General features: G+C 42.5%; 1 protein-coding gene and 1 pseudogene across 1 annotated transcript in view; both read right to left on the reverse strand.

Moving 5' to 3' along the window:
- Positions 1-1,030: 1,030 nt before the first annotated feature.
- RAD50 (RAD50 double strand break repair protein) overlaps positions 1,031-25,976 on the reverse strand; it is a 330,429-nt gene continuing 305,483 nt past the window's right edge. The window contains exons 24-26 of the mRNA XM_075344529.1: positions 12,277-12,419; positions 4,949-5,082; positions 1,031-1,313 (exon numbers count right to left, since the gene is read on the reverse strand). Of these exons, the coding sequence (XP_075200644.1) occupies positions 1,127-1,313; positions 4,949-5,082; positions 12,277-12,419 (464 nt within the window). The 3' untranslated portion in view covers positions 1,031-1,126. The remainder of the gene's footprint in view (positions 1,314-4,948; positions 5,083-12,276; positions 12,420-25,976) is intronic.
- LOC142301293 (cytochrome b-245 chaperone 1 homolog pseudogene) lies at positions 17,152-18,055 on the reverse strand (annotated as a pseudogene).

Genomic DNA, 25,976 nt, shown 5'->3' on the forward strand with positions numbered 1-25,976 from the left:
TGCTATATATGTCTCCATATCTTCTCTGGTGGGCATAGGAGAGATGTGTGCCCAGATTTCATTAAGTTCTGTCAGAACTCCAGGTTCATGTGATCTTATTGTACTTGTGGCAGGCTCTAACTCTGCTTGCATTTCCATATCATACACACTTTGACTCAGGCTGTGTCTCACTGAAGATAGGAGATTTTCACTAGCAGGGCCCTGTTCCCCATTTGCAGCATTAACAGCCTCTGCTTGAGATTTATTATTGTCCTCCTTCTGTGACAGGGGTAAGGACACCTCTCCCCCCTCCTGAGGCCTCCCCACTGCAGGTCTGCAATCAGCAATGGTGGGGGTTGTACCCATGCTCCCTGCTCCAGGGCTACCCTGTACCTGAGACCCTGCACGCTGGCTGTCTGGGGTTATCAGCTGCCTCTCCCCTGCTGCCCGGGTGGTTTCCTCCCTCTGTCTCTGCTGCTGCTGCGGTTTCCCCTGTCTCTCCATCTTGGGAGATGTCCTCTGCTTCGGCCCGGTAAGGAAGCCTCTGATTCCCTTCTCCTCTGTCCGTGACGCTCCTCTGCTGGGCCCCTGGGAGCTCTCCCTTCTCCTCCGCTGCATATCCTTTTCTTCCAGGCTCTTGGGCTGGTTTTAATCATCAGTAGTGTAGTTCGGTGGCAGGAGCTGAGACAAACACGTCCTCACTCCTCCATAGCCAGGACACGCCCACCTAATGTAATATTTTTTAAAGCACCACTCCAGCATTTTTGTTTGTTATTTTTATTTCACCACTGGAGTGTTGCTTTCAATCTAAATCCTCTGACCCTGTCTTATACTCATCCTCCAGCGGCTTCAAGCGGCCCAAATCTTTCAACGGATCAGCAAAGCATCCAAGAGTTCAGATCCCTACTAATCAGTTACTTGGTGATAACTTGCAATCTTTGAACAATAAATTCCCGCAATGTATACATTTATTAGCATGATACAAAAAGGAAAAAAAAACTTGATGAACAAGGGGGAAGACAATTAAAGTTTGGTTAATCATACTGAAGGCTCAGGCAAATGTGTATATTTATTTTATGAAATACAAACTCAAATAAACTTCAAAACAAAGAAAAATGTATTACTAAATAAGAAAAAAAAGCAATATTTAGTAAACATAATTTCCCAAGGAGCTGATACTGCATTTCATGATCTCAGAACATTGATCCATATTCTTTTTAATTCTATAGAAATGTTCGACATATTCAGAGCGTCCTAGCAGCTCTACAAAATCTTCGTCATGTGTAATCACAAGAAGCTGGAAGTTCCGTTGCCTTGATCGACTTTTAATTATCCTGTAGACACAATCAAATTTAAATTTAGCAAACATTGCACGTATTTACAGTTTAGTACAGTAGAAAAAACACCAAACAAATACATGCCGCCTTCTCTATATTATCTGTAGGATATGTTTAGCGATATTGTAAATTCTCTATTAAATATGTTTAACATGTTTAACCCAATGGTGCAGCCTCAAAACCACTAAAATAAACATTTTATTGCGTGACAAGCTGTAGTTTTCATTGGTGACATTTTCTGAAAGGTGCAATTTTTTATTACACTTTTCCGGAGGCAAAATGAACAAAAAGCAGTAATGCCATATTTCTATGTTTATAAAATCACTGTTCAGCATAACATAATTTTTTGGTTTTGTTACTATTTTCTGATATCCATAAAGTTCTTACTTTTCCATAGATAAGAAACAAGAGGAGCTCCCTGTGCAACACCAAGTGTGGGTGAGCTGAAGGGTTGATGGCACACCTCTACATGTCGTGCGCAGTACAACTACGTGAAGAGTGATGTATAATCTAATCATTGCTGCTGCTCCGGCTACTATACTCACACCAGATGGAGAGAGGACATAATAAGTAAAGGAGAGGGTGTGTGCTGGATCCTGGTGTATTCAGACGGTAAGACTAATTTATTTCAATGCGTTTCGGAGAAGAACCCACTCCTTCTATCTGGAGGAAAAAGTAGGTTCCACTTTGTAGAGCACCGCCTAGATTAACCTTTGTCAGTGGCAGCACCCAGGATACACCACACTCTCCTTTTCTAATTTTGCCACAGATGGAACAGTTTTTTGAAAGAGAAATTGTGCTTTTTACTGGGTACATATGACTATTTGTTCTCTTTTTAATTCATTATTTCACTATGGTGTATAATCAACATGTTAACTTTATGCTGCAGACTGTTAAAATTACAGTAATACCTAAGGGGTGCTTCACACACAGCGAGATCGCTTCTGAGATCGCTGCTGAGTCACGGTTTTTGTGACGCAGCAGTGACGTCATTAGCGATCTCGCTTTGTGTGACACTGAGCAGCAATCTGGCCCCTGCTGTGAGATCGCTGCTCGTTACACACAGCCCTGGTTCATTTTTTTTATTGTTGCTCTCCCGCTGTGACGCACAGATCGCTGTGTGTGACAGCGAGAGAGCGACGAAATGAAGCGAGCAGGGAGCAGGAGCCGGCATCTGGCAGCTGTGGTAAGCTGTAACCAGGGTAAACATCGGGTAACCAAGGTGGTTACCCGATATTTACCTTCGTTACCAGCCTCCGCCGCTCTCACGCTGCCTATGCTGCCGGCTCCTGCTCTCTGCACATGTAGCTGCAGTACACATCGGGTTAATTAACCCGATGTGTACTGTAGCTAGGAGAGCAGGGAGCCAGCGCTAAGGAGTGTGCGCGGCTCCCTGCTCTCTGCACATATAGCGACGTTATGATCGCTGCTGCGTCGCTGTGTTTGACAGCTAAGCAGCGATCATAACAGTGACATACAAGGTCGCTGTTACGTCACAGAAAATGGTGACGTAACAGCGACGTCGTTGTCGCTGTCGCTATGTGTGAACCCAGCCTTAGTTATAACTTTTTAGGATTTTTTGTCATAAACTTTATCTTTTTTTTATTGCATATATAATAAACAATGAAGAAAGACATACGGCACTAGCCATGCCAAGATACATGTAGAGAAACAAATACTGAGAGATGAAGATAACAATCAAAACAATCAGCTGATTACTCAAATCCTGAGGGTTACACAGAATAAAAACACCATTTGAGCATTATTGAGCAGATATGGAACTATCTAGCAAACCAGACATAAATGTAAGCAAAAAAGAAAGAAGAATAAAGCCAAAAGCAGAAATAAGAACAGCAAAGGAAAAAGCACAAAGAAAAGCGGGGATGATAAGGAGGTGAGAGAGGAACAGCAATATGAAAAGGTGCTCCCGGATGAAGGCCAAAGAGTACAAATCAGTTCTCCCCCCAAAAAGCCAGATAGTCATCCGACGCTCTAAATTCCATCCAGTAAAACTAGGTATTAAAGAAACGATCACAAGTTTATTAATTGTAGAGGTGAGTTCTTCCATGATCACCCAATTTACCTTGGAAAACCAGAGGGAGATTGCCAAAGGAGAATGTTTCTTTCAAAGTAGGGAAATGCACGCTCCTGCATAAATATCTTAATATCGAATTACTTAGGTTTTTAAGGAAATGTTGCAGTGATGGAGAAGGACAAGCACCAGGTTCAAGTCTAAAATAAGATTTGTGATTTTACGTATCACCTGCTGCACCTTTCCTCAAAAAGAAGAAAGAAGCCTTCAGGATCAGAAAATATGTAGCATATCACCGTCCTCCTCTCCAACACAAGGGACTCTCTTCTGGAAAGACATACCGTCTAAAGAGTAATTACAAGGGACCATGACCATGCTATTTATTGATTGTATTGATAATACTCAATACAGCTTATGTAGTACATTACAATGTAGTACAGCAATCTACCGGTAAAACTTCGGCAAATGCTGCAGTCATCTTTGACAGCTAAGAGCTAGCTTCACTCTCAGCAAATGAAACAGTAGCCCAGCTGTGTATTATAGCCGACTCGTGCTGCAGATAGGACAACACAAATCCTGTGCCTTCCGAGGCTTAAGAGGTTGGGCCGAATTTAAAATTAAATTTCATTTACATCCCTATATGTTTTATGTTATAATTTAGGCTACTTTCTAATATACCTTTCCTACAGTTCCCCAAGTACATTAACTAAAAATCTATTTTTTGTCCTAGTTCTTGTCTGATGATGATTTATTTGAGAATTCCAGTGCATGCTGGGGTATTCCAATGAACTGTCATCAGCGGGCAAAGTCAGTGACTGCAGCCTCTGTCCTCTCCCTGAAATAAAGTGTCCTCATGACACTCGTTTCAGAGGCGGCTGGGTTGTGCTTGCTGTGTCTGTTCCTCGCTGCACTGCGTGATCTACACAGTGCTTGTCTAAGAGCTCTTTATGGGCCCAGAACAGTAATTATCACAGAGTGGTGTGTGTAGTCGGCGTACATGAGACTATTAATGTCACCAGCGGGGGTGGTACTAGTCTCCCGCATAACTGGTACACACCGCTCTGTGATTACTGTTTTGAGCCCATAACAGAGCTCTTGGCTGTGCACTGTGTAGATCACACAGTGTAGATCACACAGTGTAGATCACATAGTGTAGATCACGATAGACACAGCAGTGATAAAAGGAGGGACAGAAGGCACAAACCACCCTCTGACACGCGCATCATGATGACGCTTCGTTTAGGGAGGCTGCGGTCACTGCCACAGACTCTGCCCGCTGAGAAAACTTTGTTTGATTAGTCCAGCCTGCCTGGGATTCTCAATTGAATTGCCAGCAGACAGGAATGAAAAAATAAAAAAAAAATAGAATAGTAGTTAGCGTAGTTAGGGAACTGTAGGGAATTTTTGATACAAGTATATTAGAAAGTACCTTAAATTATAGAATCAAATAGATAGGGATGTAACATAAAATTTACTTTTACCTTTGGACCAACCCTTTAACTGTAAGATGATTGCAGTAAACTACTTGCAATGTGGAAGTACAGTTATGTTCATATGGGAAGGGCTTCGGTAATTTTCGGACAATGAATATTCTACTTACTCCACCAATGCATGGGCCAGAGACTCTATATTTTCACGATCCAAATTAGTTGTAGGTTCATCCAGAGCAAGTATTCCACAGTTCAAGCAAAATGTCTCTGCCAGAGCCAAACGAATAATGAGAGAGGCCAGAACCTGAATGATAGAATTTAAATGCATTAAAGCCTATTATAGTAAATCATATGGCGATCACTCACATGTTCAATATTTTGTCTGACGCGTGTTCCGTCTCACTCCCTCCCCGCTGCCACAGTATGTAACTTTCACCCGTGATTAAAAGCTTTCACTGCACAGCAAAGATCGGTGAGTGCCTTCACTTCTTTTATACTTATTTCTTGGACTGTTCTGGATCTCTGAATGAGCACCACGATGCTGTTGCAGTAACTTTTCTGCCATATCGCTCTGATTGCTGCAGAAAAAGGCGCAATCATAACGCAGAGTGTGAATATTTGCCTTTGCAAAATATTTTTTATGTTGAGCAGTGCCCTGATTTTTCTTCTCTATTTTTTGGCTCTTCACATTCAATATTTTATTGGTTATTATAAATTTAGTATTACAAAGCACACCCAGAGGTTAGAAAGCAGAAAATCTGAAAACATATTTAAAACTAATTAACACTTCCCTGATGGTGTAAGGAAGTGGAGGGATCTACAGCACTAGGATAGAATACGGAGGTAGTGGATTTCATGTTAGTGTTCTCTGCAGGATGTGCATTATACCCATGTAGCTTTACAGCATGCACGTTATGTACACTTACTGCAGGGCACACATATACAAAACACCGTTGCAAGCAAAGTATACACAATCGCTCTGCTGTAAATACACACTAATCATGGCTATATAGACACACATCACTACTGCATACACACTCAAGCTCTACTTTATACAGACATCACTGCTGCATGGACACACAGCTCTGCTCTATAAAAAACAGCTCAGCTACCTACACACACAGCTCTGCTACAAACATACACAAAAATAGTTATTCTATATGCAGCCACACATACACCTCTGCTGCAGCCTACACACTGTATACAGTATTACTTTTTTAAGTTCCATCCAGACGTGATTGATTACATAGTATGAAAGGTCCGATTAGTTGCGGGACCTTTAACCCCTTCAGCCCCCGGGCACTTTCCGTTTTTGCGTTTTTCTTTTTTGCTCCCCTTCTTCCGAGAGCTGTAACTTTTTTATTCTTCCATCAATCTTGCCATATGAGGGCTTGTTTTTTTGCGGGACGAGTTGTACTTTTAAATGAAACCATAAGTTTTACCATATAATATACTGGAAAACGGCAAAAAAATTCCAAGTGCGGAAAAATTGCAAAAAAGTGTGATCGTAGAATAGTTTTTGGGATATTTTATTCACTGTGTTCACTATATGGTAAAACTGATGTATGTGATGCCTGAGGTCGGTGCGAGTTTGTATAGACCAAACATGTATAGGTTTACTTGTATCTAAAGGGTTGAAAAAATTCACAAGCTTGTCCAAAAAAAGTGGCGCACGTTTTGCGCCATATTCCAAAACCCGTAGCGTTCTCATTTTTCGGGATCTGAGACTCAGTGATGGCTTATTTTTTGCGTCTTGACCTGACATTTTTAACGGTACCATTTTTGCGCAGATGCTACGTTTTGATCGCCTGTTATTGCATTTTGCGCAAAATTTGCGGCGACCAAAAAAACGTAGTTTTGGCGTTTGGAATTTTTTTGCCGCTACGCCATTTACTGATCAGATTAATTGATTTTATATTTTGATAGATCGGGCATTTCTGAACGCGGCGATACCAAATATGTGTATATTTTTTATTTTTTTAACCCTTTAATTTTCAATGGGGTGAAAGGGGGGTGATTTGAACTTAGGTTTTTTTTATTCTTTAAAACTTTTTTTTTTATTTTACTAGTCCCCCTAGGGGGCTATAGCGATCAGCAATCCGATCGCTCTTATCTATCTGCTGATCACATCTATACAGCTGTAAACAGCAGATACAGTCCCTTCCTGTTTCACCCTGCTCCGAGCCAGGTGAAAATGAAAGTGAAACTTCGTAGCTGCAGGCGTCATCACAAGACCCTGTGCTACGATGGCAACCACCGAAAGTCACGTGATCACGTGACGTGACTTCCGGTGGGGGCGGGGTAAGTAACTGTCATGGCGGCGCCCATATACATATCGCTGCCAGATTTTGGCAGCGAAATGTAAGGGATTAATGGCCGCGGGTGGAAGCGATTCCACCCGCGGCTAGCAGACACACATGTCAGCTGTTGAAAACAGCTGATATGTGCGCGGATCGCCGCTGCCTGCCCACGGCAGGGGGCGGGGATTAACGGCACACGATTCATGACGTACCCAGTACGTCATGGGTCGTTAAGGGGTTAACGCTATCAGCAGGTCTTGATCAGTTATCTTTCCTGCACTGCACTGATCAGCTAGCTCGGGGTAGCACAGGAGAGAGAACTGCACCACTGCATAGTTCTCTGTAATCAGGAAGGAAGCTGTGTTAGCGTTCTCCTCAATCACGGGAAGCTGCTTTCAAACTATAATTTGGATAAAACGCATTAGGTGGGTCACGCAGCTGGAATAAACAAATTCTCCAAAATTGATACTATGATTTATTCACAAAGCGTTTCAAAGCCTCCTTTATCAAGTTATCAAGTGAAAAAGCCAAATGTGCAAAACATGACAACAGATGGGTTTTTCAAGGACCAAAATGGATGCCAATTACGTATTGGAACACCCACAGGGATGTTTAAACCAATGGAAAAAAAAAAAGGGGAGGGAAGTTGATAGATGATAACAGGTAAATAGATGAATAAGTGTTGGAAAGAAAGGTGGGGAGGAGCCAGAAATTATAAAGATGAGGTGCAGTCCTATATCCTCACAATACTTGTAATTCAGTGTGATCCGGCAGCTGCTTTCACTGCTCCCCCCTACCTTCTGGGAGGTAACAGACAGCCTTGATAATATCTGCTTCTGTCTGAGAACAGCGTGGCCATGTCCCCTGCACTCAGACTGCAGAGGAACAGCTATTATAAGGAAGCTAACACTATGTAGCAGGCCTCCTGATGTGTGATGTAACCTCCCAGAAGGGGAGGGAGCAGCTGGCGGGTCACACTGAATTATAGGTAGTCTGAGGATACAGAACTGCAATGAGCATCTCTCATCTTAATATTTTATGAGGGTAGGGACAGTAGAAGAATTTTTCATTTCCTCGGAGTACCCCTTTAAGAGTAGAAGCTTAACTTTTTCCTCATGTAATTCTCCTATCCCAAGTCAAAACACACCAACCTAACCACTTAGGTCATTTTTTTTCACTCCTCTATCCTTCTACTTTTACAATTTCTACACCAAACATTCCAACCCTCCAAAAAAAAAAAAAAAAAAAAAAAAAAAAAAAGTTCATTCATTGTAATTGACTATTTTCCACCACTTTCTGCGGCACCATTTACTGCACTAAATCTCATCACAGGCTAATATCTGTCACTTGTTTTATGTTCAAGCTCACTTTACTGCACTTTTACAGGTGTCCCGAACATTTTCTCGAGTCTTACTCACTTATATCACTTCTATTTCTCCACCTATCCGTTGTCTCACAATTTCCATCACCTCCATTTCTTTTCTACCTTTCCTTCATCTCTCCTCTATTGCTCCTGTGTAAAGATGAGCGGACTCGCAGACAACCGGGACCGGCGGGTCTTTTTTTAAAAAAATCCGGATCCGATCGCCATATAAGTCTATGGGGATCAGAAGCCAGAGATTAAAAATGTAGAAGTGATAGGGGAATGTGAGCAATCGAGCTGTACTTACCAAGGCTCCGGCATGGCTGTGCACTGCTCCCAGGTCTTGTATTCCCTTCCTGGGCCACAAATTACTGCTCATGCATATGCACTGCTTTCCTTGCCCACCGGGTGCCTGTGATTGGTTGCAGTCAGAATGCCCCCACCCTGAGCGGCCGTGTGTCAGCTGACTGCAACAAATCACAGGCGCCAGGACAGCCGGTGGGCGGGTAAAGCAGTGTAAATGTTTTTGAGTCAGTATCATGTGATAAGGACGTGTTGAAATGACGTCATACACACCTGGAAAGAGCCCGTATACTCTAGCATCTACTGTGAGCCTAGAATGTATGGACTCCTATCAGGTTAGTGGGTGTTACTTGCTTGCTTGGTGGGCATCGTGATGTTTCCTCTCGTCATCCATAATCATGCAAGGGGGAACTTTGCCACCCCTGCACCCCCGTATCTGGAGGTCTTACCCCAGACTCACGCTTCTATTATAAATAGCTCCATGCCCATGTGTACTCTTAGAAAAATAATGTTTATTCCGGCTGGAAACGTCAGACTGCATTTTGAACATGCCCCTATCATGTGATAGGGGCGTGCTGAAATGACGTCATATGTGGAAAGAGCCCCTACCCTCTAGCATCTACTGTCAGTATCGTAATATAAAAATAAATAAAGCAATTGACATAGGGCCCTCTTGTATTCTGAAACCAAGCACAGATAAAGCCCATGGCTACAGGCTGAAGCCTCCAGTTGTGCGCCTATCTTGGCTGTGTATCAAAATAAGAGGAACTGCATGCGACTTTTTTTTAATTATTTAAATAAATAATTAAAAAAACAAACAAAACTACGTGCAGTCCCCCCAATTTTGATCAGCCTCTAGCCGCCCGGAATTGTCGCATCCATTAGATGTGACAAGTCAGGCACTTTACCCGGCTCTTCCCAATTGCCCTGATGCGATGGCAATCAGGGTAATATAAGGGGTTAGTAACAGCCCACAGCTGTCACTAAATACTAGATTAGTGATGGCAGGTGTCTATGAGACCCCCCCATCACTAATCTGTAAGTAAAATAAATAAACACAAATACCAAAATAACCCTTTATTAGGAATAAAAGACAAAAAAAACCTCTTTCACCCCTTTATTAACCTTAAAACACCTGCAGGTCAACGTAATACACACGAGATCCCATGACAATTCCAGCTCTGCTACATCTGAACCTCACAGAGCGTGATCATGGAATATGACTGCCCGCTGTGAGCTCCAGAGAATGAATGAGCTGCAGCGATAAGCGGTGACGTCACTCAGGCTAGTTGAAGTCACAGCTGGAGTCCTCCACCTGTGACCACAAGTAACCTGACCTCAGAGGACCTCTGATGACCTCATTAAACTCAGTGAACTCACCTACATCCCCTGGCACAAAAAACTGTGTTTTTTTTGCCAAGAGATGGAGATTTAGTGCTGAATTTTTACACCATATTCCTACACGCATTTTACATGTCCTGGCAAAAAAAAAAAAACATCACCAAAGTAGCATCTCTTGGCCCAAAATGCAAAAAAATGTTTCTTCTGCCTGGAGGTGCAAATTTGGTGCTGAAATCTGGTGCAGACATTTCAGCAACAGTTTTGCACCTCCTGGCAGAAAACCATCAAAAAAACTGCGGCAAAAAATGAGTACACAAACCGCGTTTTTTTGCCATGAGGTGTAGATTGGGTGCAGGAATATGAAGTAAAATTTTCAGCGAGATGCAGGTCTCACCTGAGGTGAGATCACATTACTTGCTGTTACAGGTGGAGGACCATGGGAACATCCAGCTGTGACAGCAAATTACCTGAGTTACGTCACCGCTGATCGAACGGCTCAGTCTCTGTCTACAGTCACAGCAGGCAGTCATGCGCTATGGCCCCTCGCTGTGACTTACATGTAGAAGATCTGAATCATCGTGAGACCTCATGTGGATTATGTCAGACCTGCAGTGGTGTTTAGGAGGTTAATAAAAGGGGTAAAAGAGGGTGGCGTTTTTGTATTTTATTCCAAATAAAGCATTTTTTTGCTGTTTGTGTTTATTTACTTTCACTTACAGATTAGTCATGGGGGTGTATCAGACGCTTGCCATCACTAATCCATGACTTAGTGGCTGCTATTAACTCCCTCATTACCTCGACTGTCACCGCACCAGGGCAATCAGGACGAGCTGGGTAAAGCGCAGGGCTTGTCGTCTCTAATAGTTGCAACAATTTTGGGGCAGCTGCAGGTTGCTATTTTTAGGCTGGGGGTTGGCCAATAACCATGGGTCTCCCCAGCCTGAGAATAACAGCTCCCAGCTGTCTGGCTGGATATCAAAATTGCGGGGGGGTTGAACCACACGTCATTTTTTACAATTATTTATTTAATTGATGAAGAAAAAAAAGGCCTCATACGGTTCCTCTTACTTTGATGCACAGCAAAGATGAGTGCAGGGCTGGGGGCTGCAACTTGTAGCCGTAGACTTTATCTGTGCTGGGTATCATAATATGGCCGGACTCTACACCAAATGTTTTACTTTATTTTTACAGTACGATTCTGACCCAGTGAGTGGTTGCAGGCAGATGCTGTCACACAGGCTAGGGGGTCCTCTGACTGCAACCAATCACAGATGCCAGGACGGCCAGTGGGTGGGGAACGCAGTGCTTATGCAACAACCTTAATGCGCGGCACTGGAAGTGAATGCGCGACCTGGAAGCAGTTTGCTGCCATGACAGAACTTTGGTATGTATGACACACTCACTTCATTCTTATTATCTTTATTTATTTATTTTTTTTAATCTCTTGAGTGCCGGATCCGGATCTAACACCCAGAATCCCGGGCCTGGCACCCGGGCACCTTTGACACCGCGCGGCTCCGGACTTTTACAGTCTGGGTCCGCTCATCCCTACTCCTATGGCAAATGGTCTCATGGCTCCTACTCATTAGAGCGCATTATAGCGCATCCTGAGCTCTTATCTCATTTTTCCAACAGTTTGTCCTTTAGTCACCTATTTACATTTCATTATTTATATGTACTTATTGTTGCATTTAACTCATCTCCTTAGAAGTCTCCTCCGTTTACTGTTCTCTTTCTGGCTCCTAAACCCAGGCCCATCTTGGGGACTAATCCAATTTGTCCTGCACTTGTACATTTCACTCCTTTCTCCGCAAAACTTCATTCATATGCTTTATCACTTATACCTATACTTTCCATTTTTTTCATTGTTGTCTGAAAAGTCACATATTTATACACAACAGGACATAGAATGGAGCAGTAAATAAGACAAGTTATGTGAAGCTCCATTCTATGTCCTGTTGTGTATAAATATCTGACTTCAGATTTTGTGTTATGCTGAGCCTTATGGCGAGACCTGTGTAGTCTCGCAAGCTTGCTATTATAACCATCTTTCCAGTTAGCCATTAAAAGGTATCAACTACTGAGGACTCTCAGTTCTTTTAAATAATTTTTTTTATCTCTACTGGCTAACACAGTACAAAGATATTTTACACACTTTTTAGGAAGATTTCTTATGCATTTCATAATCTACCTTTTGGCCTGCACTACAGCGCCCTCTCATGTCCAACGCAGTATCTCCTTTTATCATTACAACCCTGTAGTTGTAGGTTCTTCTTTTATCTGCAGCTGAGACAGTCTCATCGGCATCCGATCTGATTTCAATGTACTCTATGTCTGGAAAAAATGGTAAGAAATGAAATAATAAATATATCATCAATGGAACACATTTCAAAATTTATTTTTGGACTCTAAAATAACATTTAATCCTTTGATGATTATTCATGTTTGGGTCTTAATGAAGTAGTACATTTTTGGCCTCCAAACCTGGGAAGCCATAATTCAATTTTTGCTGGTGTGTCTGGGTTTGGGGTGGGAGAGAGTTACTATATTTGTTTAGGTGCCCTTTGGGGTACTTATACAGTGCTGGCCAAAAGTATTGGCACCCCTGCAATTCTGTCAGAGAATACTCAGTTTCTTCCTGAAAATGATTGCAATCACAAATTCTTTGGTATTATTAATCTTCATTTAATTTGTCTTCAATAATAAAAAAAAAAAATTGTCAAAAAGCCAAATTGGATATAATTCCACATCAAACATAAAAAAGGGGGTGGAGAAAAGTATTGGCACTGTTTGAAAAATCATGTGATGCTTCTCTAATTTTTGTAATTAACAGCACCTGTAACTTACCTAACAGGTGTTGGCAATAACTAAATCACACAGCCAGTTGACATGGATTAAAGTTGACTCAACCTCTGTCCTGTGTCCTTGTGTGTACCACATTGAGCATGGAGAAAAGAAAGAAGACCAAAGAACTGTTTGAGGACTTGAGAATCCAAATTGTGAGGAAGCATGAGCAATCTCAAGGCTACAAGTCCATTTCCAAAGACCTGAAATTTCCTGTGTCTACGGTGCGCAGTGTCATCAAGAAGTTTAAAGCCCATGGCACTGTGGCTAACCTCCCTAGATGTGGAAGGAAAAGAAAAATTGAAGAGAGATTTCAACGCAAGATTGTGCGGATGGTGGATAAAGAACTTCGACTAACATCCAAACAAGTTCAAGCTGCCCTGCAGTCCGAGGGTACAACAGTGTCAACCGGTACTATCCGTCGGCGTCTGAATGAAAAGGGACTGTATGGTAGGATACCCAGGAAGACCCCACTTCTTACCCTGAGACATAAAAAAGCCAGGCTGCAGTTTGCCAAAACTTACCTGAGAAAGCCTAAAACGTTTTGGAAGAATGTTCTCTGGTCAGATGAGACAAAAGTAGAGCTTTTTGGGAAAAGCCATCAACATAGAGTTTACAGGAAAAAAAAAGAGGCATTCAAATAAAAGAACACGGTCCCTACAGTCAAACATGGCGGAGGTTCCCTGATGTTTTGGGGTTGCTTTGCTGCCTCTGGCACTGGACTGCTTAACTGTGTGCATGGCATTATGCAGTCTGAAGACTACCAACAAATTTTGCAGCATAATGTAGGGCCCAGTGTGAGTAAGCTGGGTCTCCCTCAGAGGTCATGGGTCTTCCAGCAGGACAATGACCCAAAACACACTTCAAAAAGCACTAGAAAATGGTTTGAGAGAAAGCACTGGAGACTACTAAAGTGGCCAGCAATGAGTCCAGACCTGAATCCCATAGAACACCTGTGGAGGGATCTCAAAATGGCAGTTTGGAGAAGGCACCCTTCAAATCTCAGGTAGCTGGAGCAGTTTGCCAAAGAAGAATGGTCTAAAATTCCTGCAGAGCACTGTAAGAAACTCATTGATGGTTACCGGAAGTGGTTGTTCGCAGTTATTTTGGCTAAAGGTTGTGCAACCAAGTATTAGGCTAAGGGTGCCAATACTTTTTTCTGGCCCATTTTTGGAGTTTTGTGTGAAATGATCAATGATTTGATTTTTGTTTCATTCTCTTTTGTGTTTTTTTCATTGAAAGCAAAGTAAATGAAGATAATAATACCAAAGAATTTGTGATTGCAATCATTTTCAAGAAGAAACTGAGTATTATCTGACAGAATTGCAGAAGGGGTGCCAATACTTTTGGCCAGCACTGTACAATAGTGTGTTAATGCTGTAACTATTGCTATTTTGTGAAGAAAATAAAAACTAAATCTTTTGTCATTAGGCAGTCGTCCAAGCACTTTAGTGTAGCCTGTTATTCTACGTATCTCTATGAAGATAGTGATGTAGAGTAAGGCGACTTTATAAACAGAGTGAAGTGATTAGGGGATTAATATGCTTAAAAAATTGCAATGTTCACATTTTATTGGTTTTGTAATGTTTGTTCACAATCAATTTTGATACTTTTAAACAATTAAAGGTTCATTCTCAACATGTGTCTTCAAAGGCAAAACGCTCTCCAGCCTTTCCTTGTCACTGGAAGGGGGGAGGGGAACTCATCCTTGAGTGACAGCTCTGGTTCAGGAGCTCTACCCTACTCATGACATATACTTCTTTGACACATTCAAGTCTGCCATTAGCATGTTCTAAAATCTACACTATTAACAATATTGAGATAAAAGTGCCTTTGAAAAAAGGTTCAAGTGAGCAGTGAATAGGAGAACTGCTCTTGAATCAGTCCAAGTTGGGGCTAGGATCTTTTATTGGAAAGACTGATAACAGCAGCTTTGGGAGGTGAACTAACTGCTATACAGAAATGAATAGACTGAGGAGAGACAGCTGGGATTTCATGAATTAACACCTTAGCCTAAAATGGAGCAACTGAGCATACTTGGCTATGCTCTGGTGGCTGGTGTCCTTGACTACAAGCTGTAAACAATGTAAGATAAAAGCTCTCATAATAGATAAACTATAGCAGATAGATAAAGAAAGTCAATTGCAAACTTTCCTATTTTCATGTTGTTTAACTATACCAAATGTCATAACATGAGAATACCCTTTGAAGATAGATATCGTATGACCACATATATGTTCTCCATAAATGTTTGAGATGGAACAAGCTTTTTTTTTTTTTTTTACTTTTCACCAACTTATATTTTATTAATTGTATAAAAAAAGGCAGAAGTAACATACACACAGCGCGGGGATTTCAAGTATTTTTTCCGTAATACATATATAATACATAAAGTGAAACATTCCCACGTCTTGTACAATGAAGGTTGGTCCTCCAGAATGGCCTCAGCCTATCCAGAATCTTCCACAGTTGGACGGCTGACTGTCCAGGATATCCTATAGTCCTTTATAATCTTGAAAATACAGAAGGAATGATCTGCTACTCTACTGCTAAATAAGGGGCACTGTCGCTTTAATAAAAGCCACACCCCCACCTGACATCAGAATAGGAAGTTCTTGCTTTACAGCCTGTCATAAAACAAAAAGGGTTCTTCTTTGAATTTAGACCCTTTTAGGCAAAACTTTAATTCTCAGCATGCTCTGCTGTGACTTCTAGTTATTCAACTATTAGAGAGCCACGGTATGGAGAAGTGTCATAAGATTAACTAAAAGCAGCAATAATCTATTGTACCCTCCATGTTAAATTATACAAGATGCAATATATAATTATTCATTTCAATTATGTATATAGATATCTGAAAACTGTAGCAAGTATTGTTAAAATATTTTCTATGGCGTTGCTGTCTCTTTAAATAATTTAGGGGTGTGTCTCAGATGGCCACTCCTCCTCCTGCTCCTTAGTTCCTTCATAGACACAGCATTATTTCCCATATAGTGTCATTTATAGACAATAGATCGCCAAGACATTATCTGGAGAGCATGTAGTATCTGAGGAAGCAGGGCTTGGTCAAAAGTGGACATCCCCTTTAAGTACCTTTTTTACATTGCATTTAAATGTCTGAAGAATAATACAGTTAGAAAAATATATATATAAATTATATATACATTTAGCAGCGACATAACAGGCCAAATAAGTGGAAGGATAGATTAATTCACCACTCTTCGTGTAGACGTGTGAGCACTGCGTGGCAGGATAATCGTTGATTCTATCTGAAGAGTAGATGTATACCTTTTTAATTACCTTTCAAGGGTTCTTCCCATCTCCAAGAACCCATCCCAACACGTAGTAGGCATAACAACACTAGCAAATACCTCCAACCAGACATGCAGCACAGTTCTCCCGACCAGTCATGCCCCCCACCTCATGTGCAGGGCACTGCAGCCTCACCATCCATGGCCACGAGCAACTGTCACTAAATAAGTGGACGTAATCAGAGATACCTGAGCTACAATGCCCTGCACATGAGCCAAGCGACACAGCCAATCAGGAAAACCACACCACATTCCCAACTGGAGGCACCCGCCAATATCACACCCACTACACACTGGGATAGGATCCCGGAGATAATATCCCTTTAAATATCATGGTAAAAATTTCTGATTCCACGCTTGAAATTCCCTAAGAGCGTTAAAGAGATTCCTGTCTACCTGCAGACACCACCAGAGGGAGCCCACCGCATTTTATAATGGAGTTCAATCAATGTGTGCAGTGAGCTCCCCCCAGTGGTTGCCGCAGGCAAACAATGTTATCATTTTACTCTGTTCATGCTGGAAAGTTTAACCCTTCTATAAAAACAAAATTTGGACCTTTCATAGTTAGCGTGGATTTCACAAACTGTACATCCACCTCCTAAATCCGGATCTGTGAAAGACTCGGAATACAGCATAGTCATCATACAGCTGGTGGAGGTAATTTAAAGGGATATATCCATTTTAACCCTTTACAGAAGTCTATATTCCTAATAATAATAGTTCTTAAATTGTAAGCTCTTCATACCAATAACTATCGTACCACGTACAGCAGAACTGTAAATATTATATGGCAGTGACTACTGTATATACTATTGTGCAGGTTACGGTGGCATCATTAATGAAGCCTGAAGGTAGAGGAGGGGGGAGGGGTTAGTCTGGAATGATGAAAAACAGCACCACATTTGGTCTGTGGCTAAGTCTGGTATTACAAATGATAAGTGTATAGACTGAGCTGCAATACCAGAAACAACCTGTGGACAAGAGTGGCGCTGTTTCAGTAAAACGTTGAACTTTCTTAAATAATCTAGATGGAAAAAGTTGCTTTGTGTCGTATATCCAGAAAAGCGATAGTGGACAATTAACACGGAACTGCGGTTGGTTTTGGTACAATAAATAAATATATGGAGGCAAATAAGGCACGGAAAATCAAGATCTAGGCATAGTGCAAGGTTAAAATACAGTAAAAGAAAAAAATAATCCCAATTTTTGGCTTTGGTCAACTTGATCGCCTGGATTACGTTGGTGGCCCAGATTACAGGACGCTCATTCATCCTCCTTCTCTAAAGTCTCTTCGCCGTCGCTGCTCTCCTCCTCGATTCGGGAGCGAAATCCTGCCAGGTCGAGGTCCAAGAAGGTGGTGAGAAGTTTGGCCACCCCTTCCACATCACTTCTACCTCCCAAGACCGCACTTTGCGTAAGAGGGTGGGAGATGCCAGTGACAAGACGCAGAACTATGAGGTAGCCCTTCCCGAAATATCGGACCTTCTCCTCCTCAACATTGACATCTCGGATCTCTTTGAGTAGGACCACCACTTCCTCTTGACCTCCTTTACAAAATGTGAGTATTTAAGTCTTCAGGACGACCTTCCCAGCATTCTTATCAAATATGGCCTCCTCCCAATCTTCCAGATTCTGAAGAGCCACAAAAAGGCATCCGGCCACGTAAAACAGCTTCCATGCCCAGGAATCTGCACTGTAATAGGCTGCAGCCAGGCCGACCGAGGCGATTCCAACTAATAGTGTCCATGAGCGGATGCTGGGATTCCTCTTCAGATGTAGGAGGGTTCCAGTGCGGCTTTCTACCTGCTTTTACATGGCGGGGTCAGTCCGTCCTGCCAACACCTGGACCTCTCCTCACTCACAACAAGCTTTTTAAAGTTACATATACTGTAGTGAGAAATAAAGTTTTACTTCAGTTAGGCATAGTTTGTGTAATGGGAAATAGAAGTATTTTTCTTTTCCCAGCTATCAGATCTTCACTTGCTAGAACTAAAAAGAAAACAGGCTGTATAGTGATATTGTATGGAGATGTTTTGCTGCTGAGTTAAAACATTAATTTAAGTAATATCTGTAAGACATAAATAAAAATCTCACAAACCTCAAAGTAAATTTGCCTAATGGTATTGTATGAGCTGTGCAAAACATGTACTTATAAAGCTGACTCATACAAAACTGAAACAGCAGCTCCCTAGAGCACAGTAATCTTATCAGATAACACTGTTATACAGCCAAACTGGTTCCAGAGATGAAAAAAACTTGAACCCAACTAATTTTGTGGTGCTGAAGAGGACTATGATGCTTAAATTTGCTCTATTTTCAAGATCCAGAGGAGGTTGTAATGACTTATGACTACCTTTCAGGCAGGTTTATAGAAAGATTGTGGCTTTATTATTTTATCATGATTATTGCAATGCTAGTAGCTAGTCTATTATATCATTAGTCTATTGAGCCTTGGCTGTCATCTTAGGGTGACTAATGAAAAACCACCAGCTCAGCTTCGATGAGTTAATTCCACCTTTATAAATGCTCTCTGTCTAAGATATACAGTTTTAGAATTTTTTAGCTCAGTTTCTTTGCATATTAATATGTTTCTGTTTTCTTTCAGATATGCTTCGTTCTTGCATTAACAAAGCGGATAGTTTTTTCTACATACAGTACGTGGAGAAGTTTCTTTTGAGTTACAAAGGCGAAAATTGACTAACGTGATAAGGAAAGCCTACATCCTGTATTTTTGCTGCCGAATAGGAAATCAAGATAAGAGTTGGGCTCCACACAAATGCTGTAATAGACGTGCATTACATCTTATCCAGTGGCTGCGTGGGAAGAGACAAATCAATAGCTTTTTGCAATCCCAGTAATGTGGAGACAGCAAACACACTACCAATTGCTATTTCTGAATGGTGGAAGAAGTAGACTTTACAGAATCCAAACATTCCATCTGCAATACGTCCAGTAGCACATCGAGAAGAACTGCTGGTTCCAAATGCACCAGAAACATTTTCAATCGAGTCACAAATAGAGGGTACTTGGTGTCATGAAACATCTTCCTTTCACAACCCAGACTTTCTGTGAACCTCAACTGAACCACACCTCATAGCACAAAGTGAACTGAAGGATCTTGTTAGAGATTTGGATCTACCCAAGAGTAAGGGGTGCTTCACACATAGCGAGATCGCTACCGAAATCGCTGCTACGTCACGGTTTTGGTGACGCAACAGTGACCTCATTAGCGATCTCGTTGTGTGTGACACTGAGCAGCGATCTGGCCCCTGCTGTGAGATCGCTGCTCGTTACACACAGCCCTGGTTCGTTTTCTTCAAAGGCGCTCTCCCGCTGTGACGCACAGATCGCTGTGTGTGACAGCGAGAGAGCGACGAAATGCAGGGAGTAGGAGCCGGCATCTGGCAGCTGCGGTAAGCTGTAACCAGGGTAAACATCGGGTAACCAAGGTGGTTACCCAATATTTACCTTCGTTACCAGCCTCCGCCGCTCTCACGCTGCCAGTGCCGGCTCCTGCTCTCTGCACATGTAGCTGCAGTACACATTGGGTTAATTAACCCGATGTGTACTGTAGCTAGGAGAGCAAGTAGCCAGTGCTAAGCAGTGTGCGCGGCTCACTGCTCTGTGCACATGTAGCTGCAGTACACATCGGGTTAATTAACCCGATGTGTACTGTAGCTAGGAGAGCAAGGAGCCAGCGCTAAGCAGTGTGCGGGGCTCCCTGCTCTCTGCACATGTAGCGACGTTATGATCGCTGCTGCTTCGCTGTGTTTGACAGCTAAGCAGCGATCATAACAGCGACTTACAAGGTCGCTGTTACGTCACAGAAAATGGTGACGTAACAGCGACGTCGTTGTCGCTATGTGTGAACCCAGCCTAAGACTGAACTGTAAAATTCTAGAATACAACAGTGGAATCTCCTAGTGGGTGATGTTCGGATTTCTTTGTTCCACCACCATGATAAAGATCTTGTCCAATACTTCTTCATGGAGGGTGATCTTGTTGTGCCTGAACTATGAACAATATTGGTGGCCCCTCTGTGGTAACTTAAAGGCGGTTGCCTTGTTACTTGGTCTCCAGAGTGGATACATAAAGTACTGCTGTTTTCTATGTGAGTGGGATAGTCGGGAAAAAGAATTTCCCTGCAATAAAAGAGAGACTGGCCTCTCCAACATTCACTTATAATAAGTTTTATCATTCACTTCAGCCTGGGAGTAAAAATGTCCTGCATCCAGCACTTGTTGATCCACATAAGACTTTGTTACCACCATTGCATAAAAAGTTGGGCCTAATGAAAAACTTTATAAAGCAATAGATACAAATGAAAAAGCATTCAAGTATCTCGTTGATAAATTTCCAAGGGTGAGTGAAGTAAAGATAACGGAAGAAGTCTTTATTGGACCTCAGATTCATAAGATTCTTCAAGATGAGGAGTTTCTCTGTTTGTTCTAGGGCAAAGAAAAGGTTGAACGGGTTGCACTCACATTTGTGGTAATTAATTTTTTGGGGAAACTCAAGAGCAGATAACTATTAAAAGTTGGTAAAAATCTGCTCAAAACAGATTAGGATCTTGGCTGAAACATATCCTTAAAGATTAATTTCTTACATACGAATCTACTTTTTTTTTTTCAATCAAACTACCAAGCATTGAGCGACGGGACTAGTGAGAGATTTCACCAAGATATTGCGGCTTTAGAAAAAAATATATCAAGGAAAATGAAATGCAGACAAGACACAAGCATCATTGAATGAGGACCAAATTTTGAAGTGCAATTTCTGTAACTGTTTATAATTTGCAATAGTGTTTAAGCATACACCGTGTGCAGAATAATTAGGCAAGTTGTATTTCAGAGGGTTTTTTTTTTTTTTATTATTAATCAATAGCTATGTTCTCAATCAACCGAAAAGACTCAAATATCAAAGCTTAATATTTTTGGAAATTGGAGTGGTTTTTTTTTAGATTTGGCTATCTAAGGGTGGCTTTACACGCTGCGACATCGCTAGGCGATGCTAGCGATGGCGAGCGTGATAGCACCCGCCCCTATCGTTATGCCGATATTTGGTGATTGCTGCCGCAGCAAACATTATCGCTACGGCAGCGTCACACGCACTTACCTGGTCAGCGGCGTCGCTGCGACTGCCGAACAATCCCTCCCTCAAGGGGGAGGGACGTTCGGCATCACAGCGACGTCACTAAGTGGACGGCCAATCAAAGAGGAGGGGCGGAGATGAGCGGGACGAACATTTCCCCCACCTTCTTCCTTCCTCATTGCTGGCGTGTGGAAGGTAAGGAGAGGTTCCTCGTTCCTGCGGCGTCACACGTAGCGATGTGTGCTGCCGCAGGGACGAGGAACAACTTCGCCCCAGCGACAGAAGCGATAATTGGGAGCGAACCCCCATGTCAACGAGGAGCGATTTTGGACGTTTTTGCAACGATCCAAAATCGCTTCTAGTAGTCACACACAACGAGATCGCTACAGCGGCCGGATGTGCGTCACAAAATCCGTGACCCCAACGAGATCGCTGTAGCGATCTTGTAGCGTGTAAAGCCCGCTTTAGGAGGATATCTGTTTGTGCGGGTAACTAATACTGTGCAGAATTATTAGGCAACTTAATAAAAACCAAATATGTGCCCATCTCACTTGTTTATTTTCACCAGGTAAACCAATATAACTGCACAAAATTTAGAAATAAACATTTCTGACATGCAAAAACAAAACCCCAAAAAATTAGTGACCAATATAGCCACCTTTCTTTATGATGACACTCAACAGCCTACGATCCATAGATTCTGTCAGTTGCTTGATCTGTTTACGATTAACATTGCATGCAGCAGCCACCACAGCCTCCCCGACACTGTTCCGAGAGGTGTACTGTTTTCTCTCACTGTAGATCTTACATTTTATGAGGGACCACAGGTTCTCTATGGGGTTCAGATCAGGTGAACAAGGGGGCCATGTCATTATTTTTTCATCTTTTAGACCTTTACTGGCCAGCCACACTGTGGAGTAGTTGGATGCATGTGATGGAGCATTGTCCTGCATTTCATCAGTCCATAAAACCTTTGAAAAATTAGTCTTAAGATATTTCTTGGCCCAGCATTGACGTTTTATCTGGTTACATAGTTACATAGTTACTTAGGTTGAAAAAAGACCTAGGTCCATCTAGTTCAACCTTCCTCCACCAGTTCTACATTTAGTCACTAAGTCATTTATAACCAACAATGTTTTGGTTTCTTGTTTAAAAGTGGTTGTTTTTCAGCCTTCCTTACCTTGGCCATGTCCCTTGGTATGGCACACCTTGTGCTTTTTGATATTCCAGGAACGTTGAAGCTCTGAAATATGGCCAAACTGGTGGCAAATAGCATCTTGACAGCTTCACGCTTGATTTTCCCCAATTCATGGGCAGTTATTTTGCGCCTTTTTTGCCCAACACGCTTCTTGCAACCCTGTTGGCTATTTGCCATGAAACACTTGATTGTTCGGTGATCACAGTTCAAAAGTTTGGCAATTTCAAGACTGCTGCATCCCTCTGCAAGACATCTCACAATTTTGGACTTTTCAGAGCCCGTCAAATCTCTCTTCTGACCCATTTTGCCAAAGGAAAGGAAGTTGCCTAATAATTAAGCACACCTTATATGGGGTGTTGATGTCATTACACCACACCCCTCCTCATTACATAGATGCACATCACCTGGTTTACTTAATTGGTAGTTGGCTCTTAAGCCTATACAGCTTCGAGTAGGACAACATGTATAAAAATTATCATGTGATCAAAATACTCATTTGCCTAATAATTCTGCACACAGTGTACAGTACAGACCAAAAGTTTGGACACACATTCTCATTCAAAGAGTTTTTCTTTATTTTCATGACTCTGAAAATTGTAGATTCACATTGAAGGCATCAAAACTATGTATTAACACATGTGGAATGAAATACTTAACAACTAAGTGTGAAACAACTGAAAATATGTCTTATATTCTAGGTTCTTCAAAGTAGCCACCTTTTGCTTTGATTACGGCTTTGCACACTCTTGGCATTCTCTTGATGAGCTTCAAGAGGTAGTCACTGGAAATGGTTTTCACTTCACAGGTGTGCCCTGTCAGGTTTAATAAGTGGGATTTCTTGCCTTATAAATGGGGTTGGGACCATCAGTTGTGTTGTGCAGAAGTCTGGTGGATACACAGCTGATAGTCCTACTGAATAGACTGTTAGAATTTGTATTATGGGAAGAAAAAAGCAGCTAAGTAAAGAAAAACGAGTAGCCATCATTACTTTAAGAAATGAAGGTCAATCAGTCTGAAAAATTGGGAAAACTTTGAAAGTGTCCCTAAGTGCAGTGGCAAAAAACATCAAAAGCTACAAAGAAACTGGCTCACATGAGGACCGCGCAGGAAAGGAAGACCAAGAGTCACCTCTGCTGCGGAGGATAAGTTTATCTGAGTCACCAGCCTCATAAATCGCAGGTTAACAGCAGCTCAGATTAGAGACCAGGTCAATGCCACACAAAGTTGTATCAGCAGACACATCTCTAGAACAACTGTTACGAGGAGACTTTGTGCAGCAGGCCTTCATGGTAAAATAGCTGCTAGGAAACCACTGCTAAGGACAGGCAACAAGCAGAAGAGTCTTGTTTGGGCTAAAGAACACAAGGAATGGACATTAGACCAGTAGAAATCTGTGCTTTGGTCTTTGGATCCAACCACCGTGTCTTTGTGCGATGCAGAAAAGGTGAACGGATGGACTCTACATACCTGGTTCTCACCGTGAAGCATGGAGGAGGAGGTGTGATGGTGTGGGGGTGCTTTGCTGGAGACACTGTTGGGGATTTATTCAAAATTGAAGGCATACTGAACCAGCATGGCTACCAAAGCATCTTGCAGCGGCATGCTATTCCATCATTCCATCCAGTATGTGTTTAAGGGGGCTTTACACGCAGCGATATCGCGAGCGATATCGCTGGTGAAAGCACCCGCCATCGTCGTTTGTGCATCACGGGTAAATCGCACAATATCGTTAGGAGCCGTCACACGTACTTACCTGCCTAGCGACGTCGCTGTGACCGGTGAATCGCCTCCTTTCTAAGGGGGCGGTTCATGCAGCGTCACTAAGAGGCTGTCCAATAGAAGCGGAGTGGCGGAGAAGAGCGGATGTAACATCCCGCCCACCTTCCTTCCTCATTTCCGGCGGCTGCAGGTAAGCTGAAGTTCATCGTTCCCAAGGTGTCACACATAGCGATGTGTGCTGCCTCGGGAACGACAAACAACCTGCGTCCTCAAGAATCAACGATTTTTTGAAAATGAACGATGTGTCAACGATGGACGATTTGGTGAGTAATTTCCATCGTTAACGGTCGTTCGTGCGTGTCATACACAACGACGTCGCTAACGGTGCCGGATGTGCGTCACGGACTCCATGACCCCGGCGATATATTGTTAGATACGTCGTTGCGTGTAACGGGGCCTTTAGTTGGACCATCATTTATTTTTCAACAGGACAATTGAAAATGACAAATCTCCGGGCCCGGATGGCATACACCCCAGAGTACTACAGGAATTGAGTTCTGTGATAGATAGACCATTATTTTTAATCTTCTCAGATTCCTTAATAAAAGGGTCGGTACCGCAGGACTGGCGCATAGCAAATGTGGTGCCAATATTCAAAAAGGGGACAAAAACTGAGCCGGGAAATTATAGGCCGGTAAGTTTAACCTCTACGGTTGGTAAAATCCTTGAGGGTTTCTTGAGAGATGCTATACTGGAGTATCTCAAGAAAAATAACCTTATGACAGAGTATCAACATGGGTTTATGAGGGATCGATCCTGTCAAACTAATTTGATCAGCTTCTATGAAGAGGTAAGTTCAAGCCTGGACCAGGGAAATGCAGTTGATGTTGTGTATATGGACTTTTCAAAAGCTTTTGATACGGTGCCACACAAAAGGTTGGTACATAAAATGAGAATAATGGGGATAGGGGAAAGAAGGGAATTTTGTTTACTTACCGTAAATTCCTTTTCTTCTAGCTCCAATTGGGAGACCCAGACAATTGGGTGTATAGCTTCTGCCTCCGGAGGCCACACAAAGTATTACACTTAAAAGTGTAAAGCCCCTCCCCTTCTGCCTATACACCCCCCGTGCCTCACGGGCTCCTCAGTTTTGGTGCAAAAGCAAGAAGGAGGAAAAGTTATAAATTGGTTTAAAGTAAATTCGATCCGAAGAAATGTCGGAGAACTGAAACCATTCAACATGAACAACATGTGTACACAAAGAACAACAGCCCGAAGGGAACAGGGGCGGGTGCTGGGTCTCCCAATTGGAGCTAGAAGAAAAGGAATTTACAGTAAGTAAACAAAATTCCCTTCTTCTTTGTCGCTCCATTGGGAGACCCAGACAATTGGGACGTCCAAAAGCAGTCCCTGGGTGGGTAAAGTAAAACCTCGTAATAGAGCCGTAAAAACGGCCCCTTCCTACAGGTGGGCAACCGCCGCCTGAAGGACTCGCCTACCTAGGCTGGCATCTGCCGAAGCATAGGTATGCACCTGATAGTGTTTCGTGAAAGTGTGCAGGCTCGACCAGGTAGCTGCCTGACACACCTGCTGAGCCGTAGCCTGGTGCCGCAAAGCCCAGGACGCACCCACGGCTCTGGTAGAATGGGCCCTCAGCCCTGAGGGAACCGGAAGCCCAGAAGATCGGTAAGCTTCGAGAATTGGTTCCTTGATCCACTGAGCCAGGGT

Source organism: Anomaloglossus baeobatrachus, chromosome 4, assembly GCF_048569485.1.
Source record: "Anomaloglossus baeobatrachus isolate aAnoBae1 chromosome 4, aAnoBae1.hap1, whole genome shotgun sequence".
NCBI classification, from domain to species: Eukaryota; Metazoa; Chordata; class Amphibia; order Anura; family Aromobatidae; genus Anomaloglossus; species Anomaloglossus baeobatrachus.